At 51.4% G+C, this 15,765-nt stretch overlaps 3 protein-coding genes across 3 annotated transcripts; 1 reads left to right on the forward strand and 2 right to left on the reverse strand.

Annotated features, from left to right (window-relative positions):
- Window positions 1–407: 407 nt before the first annotated feature.
- Window positions 408–2,558, reverse strand: BU25DRAFT_447549 (alpha/beta-hydrolase; the record flags this gene model as incomplete). Its single annotated transcript, XM_033709545.1, has 3 exons — window positions 408–544; window positions 786–2,052; window positions 2,106–2,558. The coding sequence occupies 3 exons, from the start codon at window positions 2,556–2,558 to the stop codon at window positions 408–410; spliced, it is 1,857 nt and encodes a 618-aa protein (XP_033563256.1).
- A 485-nt stretch (window positions 2,559–3,043) lies between these two features.
- On the forward strand, window positions 3,044–4,153 carry BU25DRAFT_490177 (uncharacterized protein; the record flags this gene model as incomplete). Its single annotated transcript, XM_033711480.1, has 3 exons — window positions 3,044–3,342; window positions 3,393–3,815; window positions 3,865–4,153. The coding sequence occupies 3 exons, from the start codon at window positions 3,044–3,046 to the stop codon at window positions 4,151–4,153; spliced, it is 1,011 nt and encodes a 336-aa protein (XP_033563257.1).
- An 8,909-nt stretch (window positions 4,154–13,062) lies between these two features.
- On the reverse strand, window positions 13,063–14,241 carry BU25DRAFT_430384 (trichome differentiation protein GL1; the record flags this gene model as incomplete). The annotated part of the gene is made up of 1 exon (XM_033708599.1): window positions 13,063–14,241. One exon carries the CDS (start codon window positions 14,239–14,241, stop codon window positions 13,063–13,065), a length of 1,179 nt encoding a protein of 392 aa, XP_033563258.1.
- Between the last annotated feature and the right edge of the window lie 1,524 nt (window positions 14,242–15,765).

The raw sequence follows: 15,765 nt of genomic DNA on the forward strand, positions 1-15,765 counted from the left end.
GGGAATGAGTATCAGCGTTGAGATGAGGATGTTTGATCTGCGCAAAGAGGTGGTTATATGTTGAGATGGCCTTTAGCTCCTCTTCTTCGGCGTTTCTTGTTAGATACGCGGCACTTCTCCTTGTCGTCTAGCTCGTCTTCAGATTCCCGCCACAGCCGACAAATTCGCTGGCATTTTCTGGGCCTTGTTCTGGATATCAATGCAAACTCCACATCCCGACTGGACTGGACTCCACTTCATGCGCGTTGCGCAGCATTCGAGTCGTCTGGAAACTCATCTGGGGTTGCTGACATGTCTGTGGGGAAATCTGGGGTAGCGCGCGTGTCGGGGAGTGGGCTAGCTTTCGGAAGGAGGGCCACCTACGGTACGACCAATCAGCACTATACAATTCACAACCGCCCTCGGCATCAGCTTCCGCCTTTGCAATTGCCAATATCATTAACAGGGGTCCGGAGCCATGGACACAATCTTTGAGGATGTCGCAAGCGGAGCATCCAGTCCAACAAGTATGATGGTTGCTCGATTGTTATGCACGTGCGTAACGCTATCGATCGCAGCAGTCAGCAGTGTCGCGCAGGAACTCGAAGCTTGTGCAAATGCACGTAACTTGTGCATGCTTAGAAGGTGACATGGCAAGCATGAGCAAAAGAAGATCCAAGTGTTCCACCTCGAGCGCATTTGTGTTTGTGCACTGATCTCATTCAAGTCTATCTACAGCTACAACGGGACGAAAGGCAGTATGATCCTGCTCGGCGTATCCAAGCCAACATGTATTCTGTGCTCACCCTTGTTCTTCTCGTGCTTCGGCCGCGGTGTCGAGAAGGCTGTATACTCCGCAATACTCGGGAATGATCCGGAGACCTGCACGCTGATCGATTCACCCTCATCGAAATCGACGCCCATCGACCATATACCGATCTCCAGCTTCACAATTTCACCAGGAGTAATCTTTTCCTCCTTGTCGTGCGGGTGGAACGGGAATTGCTCATGGATGCTTCGTGCTGGGTCGAATGCTCGGTGGCTGGCACGCAGCACACCAACACTGCCCAGGTGCAGGTTCAAGCTCGCTCGCTCTTTCTCTGGGATATCATCAATGCTCTTGTACGATGAAGGTATCGCCGAGAAAGGGAAACAGAGATGCATGAGCAGCTTGCCGTTCTTGTCTCGCTTGCGCAGAATGACGAAAACATTCAGGTCGTCATGCGACGGGGCTGACATGTACAGAACTGCCTTTGGGAGACCGATCAGTCGAGACTTTTGCATGAACTTGTATGTAAAGTCGGCGATCGACTTTGAGTCTTCTGAGTTGTAGCTGATGATCTCGGTCTCGGAAGGAGCTTGATCGGTCAAGCCTGAGCTGGACAGATAGAACGCCTTGTACTCCGTCTCTGGGACAGGGAAATCCGATAACTCGATGCCATCGATGGCCTCCTGATCACCAAACTGGAGCGCCGACCACCGCACCTTCGACATTTTCTCCCAATCGTTGTCAACGCCTCGAAGATATTTGTCGAAGTAGGTGTGCAGTTCCTTGTCCGCGCGAGGGTCGCAGTACAACTCGAACCACTCCTGATGCGAACTCCATCGGATCCACTTCTTATCGTGAGGCACCTCAAGCCATCCCCTCACCGACCCCATGGTATGTATACTGGAAAAGTCGCTTCCGCTGATAAACACAGGGACTGCGATCTTGGTCATATCTGGGCGTTTGTCGGCCCAGTAAGCGTTGGTGACCGGTGATCGTCGGTACATCTCAGCAAAGTCCTCGATGCCGCCGCCGGGGTTGTTCGTCTTGATGATGAAGTGTGTAATGAGGTCGAAGTTCGACATGCTGAAAACGCCTCCACGACAGAACTGCTCGCGGTAGATGTCGCCGGACCCTTCCCACGGAGCAATGGCGGCGAGATGTGGTGGGTGCAGAGACGCAACGTGCCACTGGATGATGGCTAGGGCACTGTTGCCGGCCATGCCTACTTTGCCGTTGCTCCAAGACATCGCTGCAATGGCTTCGATGACGTCATAGCAATCTTCTGCATCTTGAGAGCCCATGATCTGTGACGGTTAGCGAAGCTTGGAGGCAGTCGTATAGGTAAGTTCACACGTACTGGTATGGATCCATCGCTGTTGCCAGTACCACGAGAGTCCACTGAAACAATGGCATACCCACGCGGACACCATACAACCGGGTCAAGTCCTTCGAATTTCTCCAATCCGCTGAGCGCCTCGTTTGGCACACAGCAATTCCACACGCAAATTGGAAGCATGTGTAGAGCGGAATACTTCTTGCCGTAGCACGACCAACTGATCACTGCAGGTAGCTTCTCATCTTCTGGGACATCGGCGGGTCTGTAAATATCGACGTAAAGACGGCAGCCATCTCTGACCACGATCTCAACATCATGGTCGATTCGAATGTCAGATTCGAGAGGGCGTGCGTTGTAGGGTTTTGCGCCCTTGCGAAGAACTTCGGTCTTGCCGGGTGTGAAGCCTTGGTAGTTGTTCACACCCACCTCAGGCTTCGAGATGGGCTTGTAGGCCACTTGCATGGGGATAGGCATCTTTGACGGTGACGAAGGGTTGTAAGAATGGCAAGAGGGCGAAAGAGGGGGAAGGGATAGAGGGAATGCTGACCACTTTCAAAAACAGGCTGTGACGACTACTTGAGCAACAAACAAATTTACTCACAACGCGACGGGTCGAGCTCACTCTGTGATGCACCAGTGTCCACCTCGGCAGGTGTCCGAAGTCTGAAGCATCTCCGCCCCCACATGTTCCGGGACCCACAAATTCTCCAGCGTTGAGAACGTGGGGTATTGCGCCCACATGTACCGATGCCGCCGGCAGTGGTGCACCGGCATTTTCAAATATTTGTCGTTGTACCGAGCAACATCATCGTACAACTCCAGCTTCAAGCCTGACATATAATACCGTTCGAGCGCAACCAAGAATACACACACCACAATTCCATCTGAATACAACTTCACAAGTTCGAGGTTCACAGCAATTACCTTAAGAAAAACTTCGCCAAAGTAGCATCCCCAAGATGGCACCTCATGCCGAAGAACCAAAGCCAGATACTGGTGTTGATCTGATCTCGCACGACGGCACAGTGTATGGCGACTGGCGTGACGACTTCCACAAGAATGGAACAGCAATCATCAAAGGTGCTGTTTCTCCCGAACGCGCAGAGTACTATAAGCAGAAGCAGATCGAGTGGCTTCAGTCCTTTGGTCGCGGCTTCGATCCCAATGATGAGTCGACTTGGACACAAGAACACCTCCCTGTGAGCTTCAAGGGCGGCATGTACTTTGCCTACTCTAGTACGCACGAGAAGTTTGTTTGGTGAGTTGGGCTTCTGCTATGTTTGAGTCGCCATACTAATGCACGTGAAGGGAAGCACGCACTGAACCTAAAGTCATCGAGACATTCAGCAAACTCTGGGGCACCGACGAACTCCTCTGCTCATTCGACGGCATGAACATCACCCTACCGCGCCAAAAGGATCTCAAGTGGAGCCCCTGGCCGCATTGCGATCAGTCACCGCATCGCAAGGGTATGCAGTGCGTGCAGGGCCTGCTGAACTACCAGCCCAATGGCCCTGACGATGGAGGTCTGATCTTGATGAAGGGTAGCAGCAAGCTGTACGACGAGTTTTTCCGGGAGAAGAGGGAGCAGGATAACCACGAGGATAAGCCCCCGGAGACGGAAGACTTCAAAGATTTGTTCATCTTCAAGGACGAGGATGTCAAGTGGTTCCAAAGCCGCGGGTGCACGCTCGAGAAGGTGAACCTTGAGCCTGGTGATTTGGTACTCTGGTAAGTTTCCCCTATCTCCTTCATCGCACGCTCACGCTAACGTCACTAGGGACTCTCGCACTATGCACTACGCCTGCTTTCCTCAAGGCAACCGCATCCGCCACGTTCAGTACGTCTGCATGACTCCTGCCAAGTTCGCAAAGAAGGAGGATCTTGAGCTCAAGGCTGAGCTCTTCAAGACATGGCAGGGTACGACGCACTGGCCACACTGCAATATTCGCAAGCAGGGTCCGCCTGAGAGGGATGGCAAGCCGGATCCGCAGAACAGAACGGAGCCATTGGAGAAGCCGGTTATTACGGATAGGATCCTACAATTGTCTGCTGTGAAGGCTTACTAGAAATGGTAAGCGATCTATAGCTGTTAGCAAACTTGTTCAAAACTGATAATCCATCATGTATGGTCAAGTGAGGCAAGTTCGTGAAAATTTAAATTAATTCGTATGCGTATATTACCGAAGATACGAAGACAAGAACAGTCCCTAATGCATATCTATTCGGAGTACACGTTAAGGAGGTAGGTACGCCTGCGTTGCGTAGACTGTCCTCATGCACTGAGATGCTCTGGTGGCCTTCACAATATTTGGCGAGCATGATGTCGCATCGATTGAAAGCCGTCAGGACTGTCACATTTGAGATGCATGGTAAAGGCATTATGTCAAGACGTCAAGTCGACTTGCGAGACGTTTTTCAACAGAGCTTGAATGTTGTGCGTTTGTGGTAGTCGTCGTTCTTCGCGGCCAGAGTGACATACTTGTCCGCTTCGCTGCGGTCTTCGTCCTTCAGCCATGCCTTGCCCTGAGTAATAACGGTAGACACCTTGTTACCAGGATTGGTAATCTGCAAATGACGGAGGATCCTCTTTTTGAGTAGAGCCAAACGATTGCTGCTCTTTGCAGATCCATTATTCGTCAAGTATTTGGCGTCGAAGTCTTCTGGCCACCAGGATAGGTCAGCATTGACCTTCTTCGACCATATACCAGCTAATGGATCCATGAAAGCATGAAATGTTTCCAGTGAGGTGTATTGAGCAAGTGTCGTCGCGATGTTGCCAAACTTGGGGTCAAATCTAGCCTTTGTAGAGTTAAACACATCGGTGAAGCGTCCCTGTTTGAGTAGCAGCGCAAAGACATGATTTTAGAATTCAAAGCTTTTCAGATTGGGCAGTACTTGTGGATCTCTTGAAGCACCCCTCGGTGGAAGTTAAGGCTGCCAAGATTGAGATGCAAAGTTGTAGCGGTGTGGACCGCTGTAGAATACTGATAGCTACGGTAAACGATAACGTAGGACTATCGGGTCGATGGAATACTGCGCTGGATTGCTATCTAGCTAGGAGGAGACGACTATACACCTGACCTGTAACACACTAGTCCAGGGTAGTGGTCAGGGGTATAGTCAGACTGTGACGGTTTATGGAGTAAAGAAGTCATGTCTGCCACGTGTGCTGGTGCAGTGCTCTTGCCTGTTCCAATAGCACTTTCTGTCTGAACGACAGATACGTCATGTAAACAGACCCTGATGGCCCGTGGAGAGAGACAGAACACTGAACAATAACACAACAGAATATACTGATTTTACTGCTTCGCGCGGTTACCCCTGACTTACTGCCCTGCGCGGTTACAACTTCACTTATTGCATTTACTGCAACACAGACACTGTACGGACCAACCGATACCGCAACAAAAGTCTCCAGATCTGCGTGCCTACCGAATAGCGCCTTTGGGTCAGGTACTCGAACAAGACATACTGTTCCTTGGATTCAGTCAGGGTCAGGAATTCGATGCTCCGCCAATCAATACTGCTGTATAACTGTAGGACGGCTCGCTCTGCGAAGTCGATGTTCCTCAGTTCCAGCGACGCAACGGCGACCGTTGAATTCGGTGAACTTGGATGCGTAGCACTTATTACCACGTGCTCAAGCTCACGGGCTATTCTGGCCAAGTCGATTCCATCTACTACGAGACTCTTAAAGCCATGGCCCGTACCGAAGACGTTGAGCAAGCTTGCGATCGATGACGTTTGCATAGGTCGAGCAAACTTGTGAGCCAACATTTTGACCTCGATAGACCCAGAATGAGTTTGGCTTGACGATCTGAATCGATATGTTACCTCGAATGGCCATGAAGATTCAAGTATGGCATCGATCCTTTCCTGAATGGTGGTGCCCTGAAAGCAAAAAGGGATGCTCAAATAGGCCAATGTTGATCGAACGTGGCAGAACTGGCTTTGAGGAGCGTATTCTCAAAAGTGGCGAAAGCGTTCTCACAGACCCAAACAGCGTTTCCAACGGGCAGTACTACGAACAGTAACCGTACAGTAGTACGGCTTAAGTAAGCAGTCGGTCCGTAGTGAGGGTACAGGAAGTAGCGTAGTCGTACTGTAGTAGCAATAGCAACCATAGTACTGCCGTAGTTGGTGTAGCCCTGAGATGGTTATGGTGAAGTATCAAGTTGGACAGTGAGGCCTTACAACTTCTCAAAAATTGACTACGACACCGGCTTGTTGTGAGCCACTATAGGCAGCTGGAGGATGAGATAATTGGGCAAGATGAGATGGGTACAGAGGCCTCCCAAAGCACCAATTCACCGACTGACGTTGAAGAGTGGGGCGGCTAAGCTATATTAGGCAACTACGGACCGTAGTTCAGGTCAATTGAACAGTTATCACTACTTTCCGTACTCTCCAGCCCCTTCACCGTATCCGTACAGTAGTACTGACTGTTGGAAACGCTGGACCCAAAGATCCTGAAGGTGGAGTTTGACCAGCGTCGTGCAGTATACGTAGCTCAAGATCTCGACATACGCTTTCCCGTCCGGTTTGCTGCGCGGCCCTCGAGTCAAAACTAGATCCTTCGTGTACTTGACGACATTGCCTATAATTGCTGGGACCAGCCGCTTGGTGGCATTGTAGTAAATACGCAACGCTGTTAGATAAGGGTACAAGGGTCTCCTCTTGGCGCATGAGTCTTTGGCCACGTTGCGGTAGCCTTACCCAGTCTTTCGACTTGGAGGGTGCTTTGAGTGTATGGGTTGATATTAAGTGTCACTCGTTTGTACAAGTACGGGTTACCCAATGTGCGAAAGCTCTTACATACTAATACAACTCGAGAGAAAGTCGGCGCTGCCTGAGTGTTTGCGGGCTCGGCATCTACATCGAGCAACTATGAAGAGACCAGTGAGTTTCGTTGTGGCCGGAACGTCAGATTGCAGCCCACATATAGCATCAAAGATGAACAGTGTCAGTTCTGTCGGTAGCTTGAGCAATCCCAAAGGTTCTTTGCCAGCGACCCTTTTGCGTGCAGATACTTTCGACAGAGACGATAGTGCCTAGACAGCAAAGGTCACCAGAGCCTCGCGATCAGCTCAAAGCGGATATCAACCTACGGCCTGGCCTTGGAGCGAGAGATTCATGTCGCTATGCTTCGCTTCTTCCAGAATGAAGGCAACTCTTGCATCGTGGTTCATGTGTTGGGACTCGTAGGTCGTTACCGCAATAGGACTGGCGGATTTTGCAGGCTATTAGTCGTCGTTCAGCGCGGGCGATGTGTTCAACTTGGTAACTCTCTTCTTGGGTGGTTCTTCGTCTACGCCCGCATGGTTAGACGTGAGTCGGGCGCGCTTCGCCTCAGGACGCGTGCCTTGGGGCGATTGCTTCGGTTTCATGGTGACGATGTGTACACCAGGAGTTGCGGTCTCGAGCGGTCGTGGGTTGGGACTCTTTTGAAGAAGGCGGAGCAAGGCACGTGCTGTGTGCGTTTGCACCTTCACTTCATATGGATAATGTTGCGGTATCGGATGGTCCGTACAGTGTCTATCTATACCCCTGATCAGCCACCCTGGACTAGTGTGTTACAGGTCAGGTATATAGTCGTCTCCTCATAGCTAGACAGCAATACAGCGCAGTATTCCATCGACCCGATAGTCCTATGTTATCGTTTACCGTAGCTATCAGTATTCTACAGCGGTCCGCACCGCTACAGATAATAACAAATCATCCGCCAACTTGCACAGACCCAGCCCCTCCACCTATAAAACCTCACAACTCGCACAAGACTTCAACAAGTTGGATGTGAGTACGGCTTAGCATACGTTACCTTCCGACAACTCACAAGCGACGTCCAAAAAGTCAATTACGAGCTTGCTCCAAATACAACTGCTTCCGCACTTCCTCACTTGCAGAGTTGAGACAGACGTTGTCATAAATCGCTCAACTACAGACTTCATATACGTCGGTACTTTTTCGAGTTACAGAGCGTATCGATTTCTTTCAACAAGGGCGAATTAGTGAGATGAGGAACGACCGATGCTGGAACTGCAAGTGACGGATTTACAAGCTCTTTGACCTTCCACACTCCTTCACATGCAGAGTCAACCGGACCAAGGTCGCTAAGTGGTTGTTCTACAGAGCTCATACGCACCGATACTGAATCCGTAACAGGGCATCTCGGGTCCTTCTCAACTAAGGGCGCTAATTAGCGGTATGAAGCACAAATAATGCTGGAATTGCAAGTGACAGAGTGCCTTGGAGGTCGAAGAGATCGAGTAAGTTCTCATCCCGCCTTCCCCAAGGCTGACATATCGTAGTACGGGAAGCAAAACTGTCTCTACAATTCCTCGTGGTGCTTCCTGGTAACATCGCTGCGGCGATGGCTAAGTAGAGCAGTGATGATACTTTTCGTTTACACATCTACTTCATGCAGCATGTCAAGAAGGGTGCATTCGACTTGGTTCCTGTGGCTGCACTTGACACTTAAAGTGGTCCGAAAGAGCTGTTTCCAATGTTATCTCTTTCAATTTCCTGTGAAGGTGCGTTCACGCGTGGCGACGTGTCACGTACGCGTCCACGCGTTTCCATCTCATGCATAGCAACCATTAGGCAGAAGCCAAGGTTTTCAGAGAGATCGCAAAAGTGGAAGGACGTCGCAATCGTTTGCTGTGCTACAGGCGTGCTGCTGTTGTAAAGTGTTGCGTGAACAACGTAGTTTCACGCACAGACGTCTGTAATGTCATGATATCCTTGTTCTTTCTCCCAGCCTCACAATGTCGAAAGAAGTACATAAACATCCTTCAAGGGAACATCAAAGTCGACATGCATCGTTGCGCTCATTTTTGTTGAACCAGCACTGAGTGCAGAGATGAGATGAACTCAATAAATCTATCTACGAGCAGAGGGCTGCCTATCTATAGGCAGCAAGCAACAAGAGAGACAAAGAGGCTTGCTCTGTGTAAGACAGCAAGCAAGTCTTCCGGTGAGACAAGTTGATTGTACATAAGATAGATGCTGCTGGAAACCAACAATTTTCCAGTTGAATTGTAGCAGCAGAGCGCTGTCAAGAGACGGGTGTCGATGCAAAGTAGTGCCCGCACCGCAACAATTCAATACACTGAATAGGTGTTTGCATTTCAAAGCCTGCCATGTATTGATGACTACTGTTACCAGGTAATGCTACCAGAAGCTCAGATGCATCGTCAAACAATACTTTGGCCGTACGATTGAGTTGTTGCCGATAGAATCAAGGTACATGTAAATGCATAGAGCACAAACTTACTGCTCACGGATCGATACTACAACCTAAACTCCATGAAATTGCAACGATATCCAAAACGGGTAGATTTCAGCGTATCCTTCTAACTCATCCGCAACCTAGACTGAAGGCGTGCAGCTACCTGTGTCCAGTGCAATTCCTCACCCTACTGAGGCCGGACATTGCATTGCGAATTACTGTACATAAATCATGAGTCTAGCTAGAAGTCACGGTTGACGTGCTCGAGAAAATTGCAAAGGATGTTACTATCATAAAGAAGGACCTACATCATCACCAGGTACAAACATGTCCTAGGAACATCGACACTGGAAAAAGAGCGATTGCCGTCGGAATGTATTTTGATACCCAATAAGAAATTACTCTGGACACTTTCAAGCAAAATCCACACGTCAACAGTCGAGACAATGCAATGGAAAAGAGCCCACCCGAGCTGCCCGACGTTACCGCGACAGACTGACCCACGACACCCCACGACACCCCACAACACCCACACGGCCTTCGGAGAAGTGAGACCGAGTGACCTGAAATCGTCAGAGCAGCAGTGAAGTGACGAGACATGGTGCCGCGCATAAGCGGACACTGTCGACATCGAAGGCTATGAGGACAGCAATTGGACGAACTATCATCGTACGTTGATTGATCCACACCGCTCAAACACGATCGCGAAAGTGACGTTCACAACGGCGACATTGAGCACACCCACATGAGCTGACAATAGTCCCGTTGCCGCCCATGTATCGCACTCACGTCCGATGCACCGTCGTCTCCACAGTACCGCTGTTTGCTTGCGTGGACAGTGGACACCTTGGCACTCACTCAACTCGAAATTCGGGGTGCCAAAATACGTGTTTTGGCATCTGCCGAAAGACAAGAACATGTTTGTGACAGAGCTTTGAAGTGTCGTGGTTTGGATGATGGCGCGAGACAACCGGCTGCTTCAAAGCCGCGCAGGATTGCAGCATTGTGAAGTTGTAGTGCGAATTTACCAGCAGTTCATGTCGCTCAAGGTCCAAACCCGCGCCGTTGCACGCTTCTGCACCTCCCCTTGCAATGCTGACAATTTTGTGACCCGCGTATCCATTTCATCCGTATCACACGCGATCTCTACAGCCTTCTCCCACCAAACCCAACACTGAGGTTGCTTTCCACAAACTTCGATCACCAATGTTGGTGGTTGTCAAGTTGTATCCATCAAAAAGAGTTTGCATTGTACCGATCCGGGATTTGAGTTTCGGCGATTTCCTCGTCGCTTGCAGCAACGGCGCGGTGCCAGAACCAAACTTTGATATGGAGCTAGCGACCACCAAGGACAACGCACTAAAGCCCTCAAGCCTCGTCACCATCGCAGACCTCACCACTCCTTACCGCCCAAAGCGCCAACGATGCACGCCTTGCCAAACGCAGACCGTGCCCAAACTCTAACACCTCGAAGAAGCTAGTCCGAGTCAATGTTGCTGGAAGAAGTTAGCACGACCCTAACGGGGTGCGATATGCACTAAGGACGCCGAGGACAGATAGCTGGCCTTGAATGGAGTTTGGGATGCGCCAGAAAAGAGCTAGGGTTGGTCGGCGACTAGAAGTTTGGATCGAAACGGTAGTGACGGTTGACGGCTTGTCGTGCGCTAGACTTCGAAACGTTAAACAACGTTTCGGACGTGCCGCTCCTTGAACTGGGCGAGTAGTGCAAGCAAATCCCGTCTAGCGAATAGCGTCTGGAACACGAAGACGCCAGGAATAATGGTGGCTGTTGGGTCGTGATGGGTGGGGTATGGTGGGAGGATGTGGTGAACGATGAGAGGAGCGGACGTGGTGAAGAACGCCTCGTGGACGGGTCGGAGAGGTTAGTACAAGGGTGAACCGTGGTTGAAGACGGTTTTAAAATGTGGATGTAGTGGGTGAGCATATTTCCGTTCATGATGCCCCTTTACTCTACATCACGTTGTACCAGACATCACTGTAGCGATGAAGATGTCGTATCTCGCGCGCTGAATGTATGTCACTGCACTTGCAAGATTCGGATACACAGTTGTCACTTCCACTGTCTCGTCACTTGCATGTATACAATCACCGGCTCGCACACGGGAATGCCTCAACAGATCTGACCCAGCGCAGAGGTCGTTCGCCGTCCGTAGTACTTAGCTGCACACTGAAAACGCGCCCCAAAGGTCTGGATACTGTTGGCCTCTTCCCAATGAGCACTTACGAGCGTCTGAAAGGAGAGGTTTCCCGTCCAATGACGTTGTGAAATGTAAAATAATGCAGTTGTTGAAGTCATTGTTGAAGTCGTTCATACTCCTGGAGTCGTTACCCAATATTGAGGTACCTCCCGGTACGTAGTAGTTAGGTACATGATCAGAAAATGTCTTCTTTTCCAGTCAGTGAGAACCTCCGGCTCAGCAAATGCATTTTACTCTTGTCCAATAATCTTTCAAAATCATCTCTTGTTGACCTCACTCCCACCAAAGGCCTACCCAATTTTGGAGTGACATCTAGTTGCAGCATCTATCTTCCATAAAGTACCTCGCCGGATATCCGTTGCATCCAATTGCAGTTCTGCGCGCAAGCCGGACAGGTATCCACACGGATCGGAACATCGCGCGTGAGCATTCCTCTGAATCGGGTCTCCACTTAGATCGTGGTGTTGACGTGGGCTTAATCAAGGTCGGCGACCTCTTCCTCCCCAACCCCTGCCAACACCACCAACATCGATACATGACGCAAAACCATCATGCAGCTGATCGATCAACATCGTAGTGGAATGTCAACGTTCGTGACTGATGCGGTGATGCACTTGCCAAAGGTCGCCGTTCACCATCGCGCTGTCCCAAAGCAGATGCTCAAGTACGAATTGAGAGACGCTGATGTGCAGGGCCAGTTGAAGTGTCGATCCGGATCGATCAGCTGTAGGGGTACCCCTGCACTTCACTGAGCATCTTATGTTGATCCTTATGGTCTCGCAACGGTGTGCGATCTGATAACGATGAAGTCGGGCAAATGAGTCGGCAGCAGACAGCCAGAGCGCAGACTCGGCAGGTGAAAACGAGAATGATATGACATGTTGGTGTCGATCAGTTTTGGAGATTGCGCACGTCGTTTGTACGAGATGGCGCTACGCTGCGGATCTTTTCTGCGGTCGTTATGGTGCGCTGCAGATCAGGGAGGTCCCCGAGATGGCCGACTCCAAGGGGTTGTCGGAGGACGATCTTACTGTGGTTAGGGAAGGAATCTCAGCTGGAGTCGTGGCTGAGTGAGGACGGGAGTTCACGATTCATGGGGCTGTGGAGAGAGTTATTTGAGTTGTGATGCTTTGATTCGTTGCAACGCTCAGCTGAGTCGCTGATGGGTATTATTTCGAGAGTAAGTGCGGGATTGCTAACTCGCCCTTTTACTCGGTCAATGCTATGGTATGGTTCTCCTTTCCACCGTGAAACCGTTTTGTGGGGTATCTTCTTGTTCGTACCGTACTAGATGTAACAACCAGTAAACCGCCCTGCCGACCTTCCTATCCTGCGCCGATCCGGGCCCAAATATGCAAGTGAAGTGAAAGAAGATACGAAGATTTGAAACCAAGCAATGATATCCTAGCAAGCGATGACATGCTGAGATAGTCGACCATTAATAGTGTGTAGATGTGAAACTCGCAGTGTGTGCATGGTATATAAATAGGACCGGGTATAATGAGTAGCGTGAAACATGAACAGACATCTACATGATGTTCTTGAGGCTCATCTTGTCTTTGGGGGAGACCGGTGCGCTTTGTGCTTCGGCAGACCGTGCGTATGGTGATGGAAGTTGCCTTACTGCGGGGCTGGTGGCTGCGCTTGATGTGGAAGGTAGAGGCAGTATAGGCTCGGTGAGAGAATGGAAGCCTGGGAGTGCGCGCTGCGGTACGCTGAAGGATGATGATTGAGGCAGCGAGTGGTGGTGAACGTGCTGCGGTGCAGGCTGGGTGAGCAGTGGCTGTGGTGGTTGCTGTGCGTCCTGTACCTCCTTGTATGTCTGAGCGGGTGCTTGGACCTCACGGTGAAGGGGAGGTAGCTGCAGGGAACTACGACGCCTGTATGGGTCATATGCTGCGGAGTGTACGTCGTCCTCAACTGCAAAGCCTGTGGAAGGCAGGTAGCGAGTGCTCGAATTCTTACGCTCATCTCTGTTACCGACGAGAGGTGCGAGAGTGATGTCGAGTGGTGATACGGCACCACGAGGTGACCTCGACTCGGAGCCAGTGTCTGTGATCAGGGAAGGTGCGCCATCGGCGGAGACCGAGGAGTAGCCTGAGGGCGAAGGCATAGGTGTTTCGAAGCCTCGTGCTCGTACATTGGCAGGTTGTCCGTAGAGCTCCAGTGGCTGTGGTCGTGATCCAGGGTATGGCTCGAAACGCTGAGGCTGGGGCAGCTTGATGCCGTATGGTGTGTGCATGGGAGGGTTCAATGAGGAACGACGGGAGTCATGGTAATGTTGCTCGTCGTGGTTGTGCATGTGCTGGGGTGCTGATGGATATTGGTAGTGTTCCGATGACTGGGAGTACTCCCAGGGTCGCTGGTCAGGACGCTCTGGGTTGCGCTTCCTGCGGTTCTGGCCACCGTTCCACCAGTTCTTGACAGCGTTGTCACTGCGTCCCTTGAGCCTCCTTGCGATCTCAGCCCACCTCTTGCCCATCTCAGATACCATCTTCTCGATCAGGTCCCCCTCTTCAGGTGTGATGGGGTCGTGGTTCAACGATGGCTTCAGGTTTTGGTGGTAGCGTTCACGGCACTGCTTTGGTGATCTCGAACCAATCTCCTGTGAAATGCGTACCCAATTATGTGGGCCATTGCGAGCAACGAGGTTAACAAGCCACTGGTCCTCGTGTTGCGACCAGGGGCCGCGGCGGTGAGCTACCATGTCGTAGTCGTCTGGTGGGGGTGTGGTGTTTGATTGATGTCGTGAATACGGCGGGATGTATGCCACTAAAAGTATAGTCCTCGTCGATGGAACTGGTTTGAAGATGTTCTGATGCAAGGCCGGTGGTTTATCTTCACAGTATGCTGGATAGTCGGTCAGTGACTGCAACCAGACGCCGTATGAAGATGGTGGGGCAGGTGATGAAGACCACATTCGGACGGTAAGAAGGAAATGAAAAATGTAGTGATGGAATCAAGATGCTTTCTGCAGTATGTTACACTGTTTGGAGAGTTTCAAGGGGCAGTGGGGTGGTCAAGGCAGTGATGCTTATGAGGGGCATGGTGGTGATGATGATGATCGACTTACCAGTTGTTAGTACTGAACCACAGTAAGATGAATCGATGTAGCGTGGATGGAAGATATCTGAGATGTGGTTGGCAGTTTGATCCAGAGCCAACGGTAACGTGCCAGGCGGCGACGAGCGGTATATATCTCAGCAGGCGCGGGGAGGGTTAGTGTGATGAACGGGCGCCAAGGCGGTCGAGGTGCTATTGACTGTTCGGGACGGTTGACAGTGCGAAGGCTCTGCTTTTGAGAGTCTGCGGCTAAGGCGCTGGTGAGATGGTGGTCGGGGAGCGCTGGGGCGTCATGCGGCGCTCTGGGTCACTAGCTGGGCCCTGACGGTGATGGGCTAAAAGTAATCGTTGTCGTCGACGCACACAAGCAGGTGGTTCCCTGGAAGTGGACCAGATCGTCGGATTCGAGCTTAACCCTGTATCACATCGTGGCATGGCGTCTTTGGGCGCTACAGGAGGGCGGACTTTTACACCCTGTCAACCCTGTCCAGCGTAGTAGCGGCAGAAAAATGAAATGCCAGCGCCGAGCTTCGCGTTCTATCCTGGATGGGCGCTGGTGAATGGCTCCCCCTGCAACGCTCACGGCCAAACAGCCACCGTGCTGCATCGACAGTACCCGCTGCAGGCCCGCAGCGCTCGCCTCAGGCTGTCAGTTGCTGGGGGCCCTGACCGTTTTGCCTTGAATCGACGGGGTGCAGGGGCGGCCAAGGAGCTTGGAGGTGTTTCTTCAACAGCATGGGCACAGTCAGGAATACCCCCACCCGGTGCACTATCCACATTTTTACGACGCTGGCCCTGCCCGTTGTAAAACCAAACATGGCCCAACAGCCTCAGCCGGCCCGGGGGATGTGAATGGCCAGGGGGTGCGCTATCCAGCTCGCAGCCTCCTCTCTTGCTGTTTACAGCTGGATACTAACTTTCGCTTTCGCTGGCACTGTGTACCGTCATCCTGGTAGGCGGCGGGCGGGAAGGCATCTCCCGGACTATAACCGCAGACTGCGCCTGTCGCCCTTGCCTTTGGCCGCCCTTGCGCCTGCCATGAATAGCAGCCACGCGGTGAGAAAGGCACAGAGGTAAACAGAGCGACACAAGACGCAGTGACAGCGGCCCTCAGCTCGCCGCGAGCCAGACACATCGTGGTGTTTCTGCCCTTGCACTACCTGCATCG

The sequence above is a fragment of the Macroventuria anomochaeta genome, assembly GCF_010093625.1.
Source record: "Macroventuria anomochaeta strain CBS 525.71 unplaced genomic scaffold BU25scaffold_11, whole genome shotgun sequence".
Classification (NCBI taxonomy): Eukaryota; Fungi; Ascomycota; class Dothideomycetes; order Pleosporales; family Didymellaceae; genus Macroventuria; species Macroventuria anomochaeta.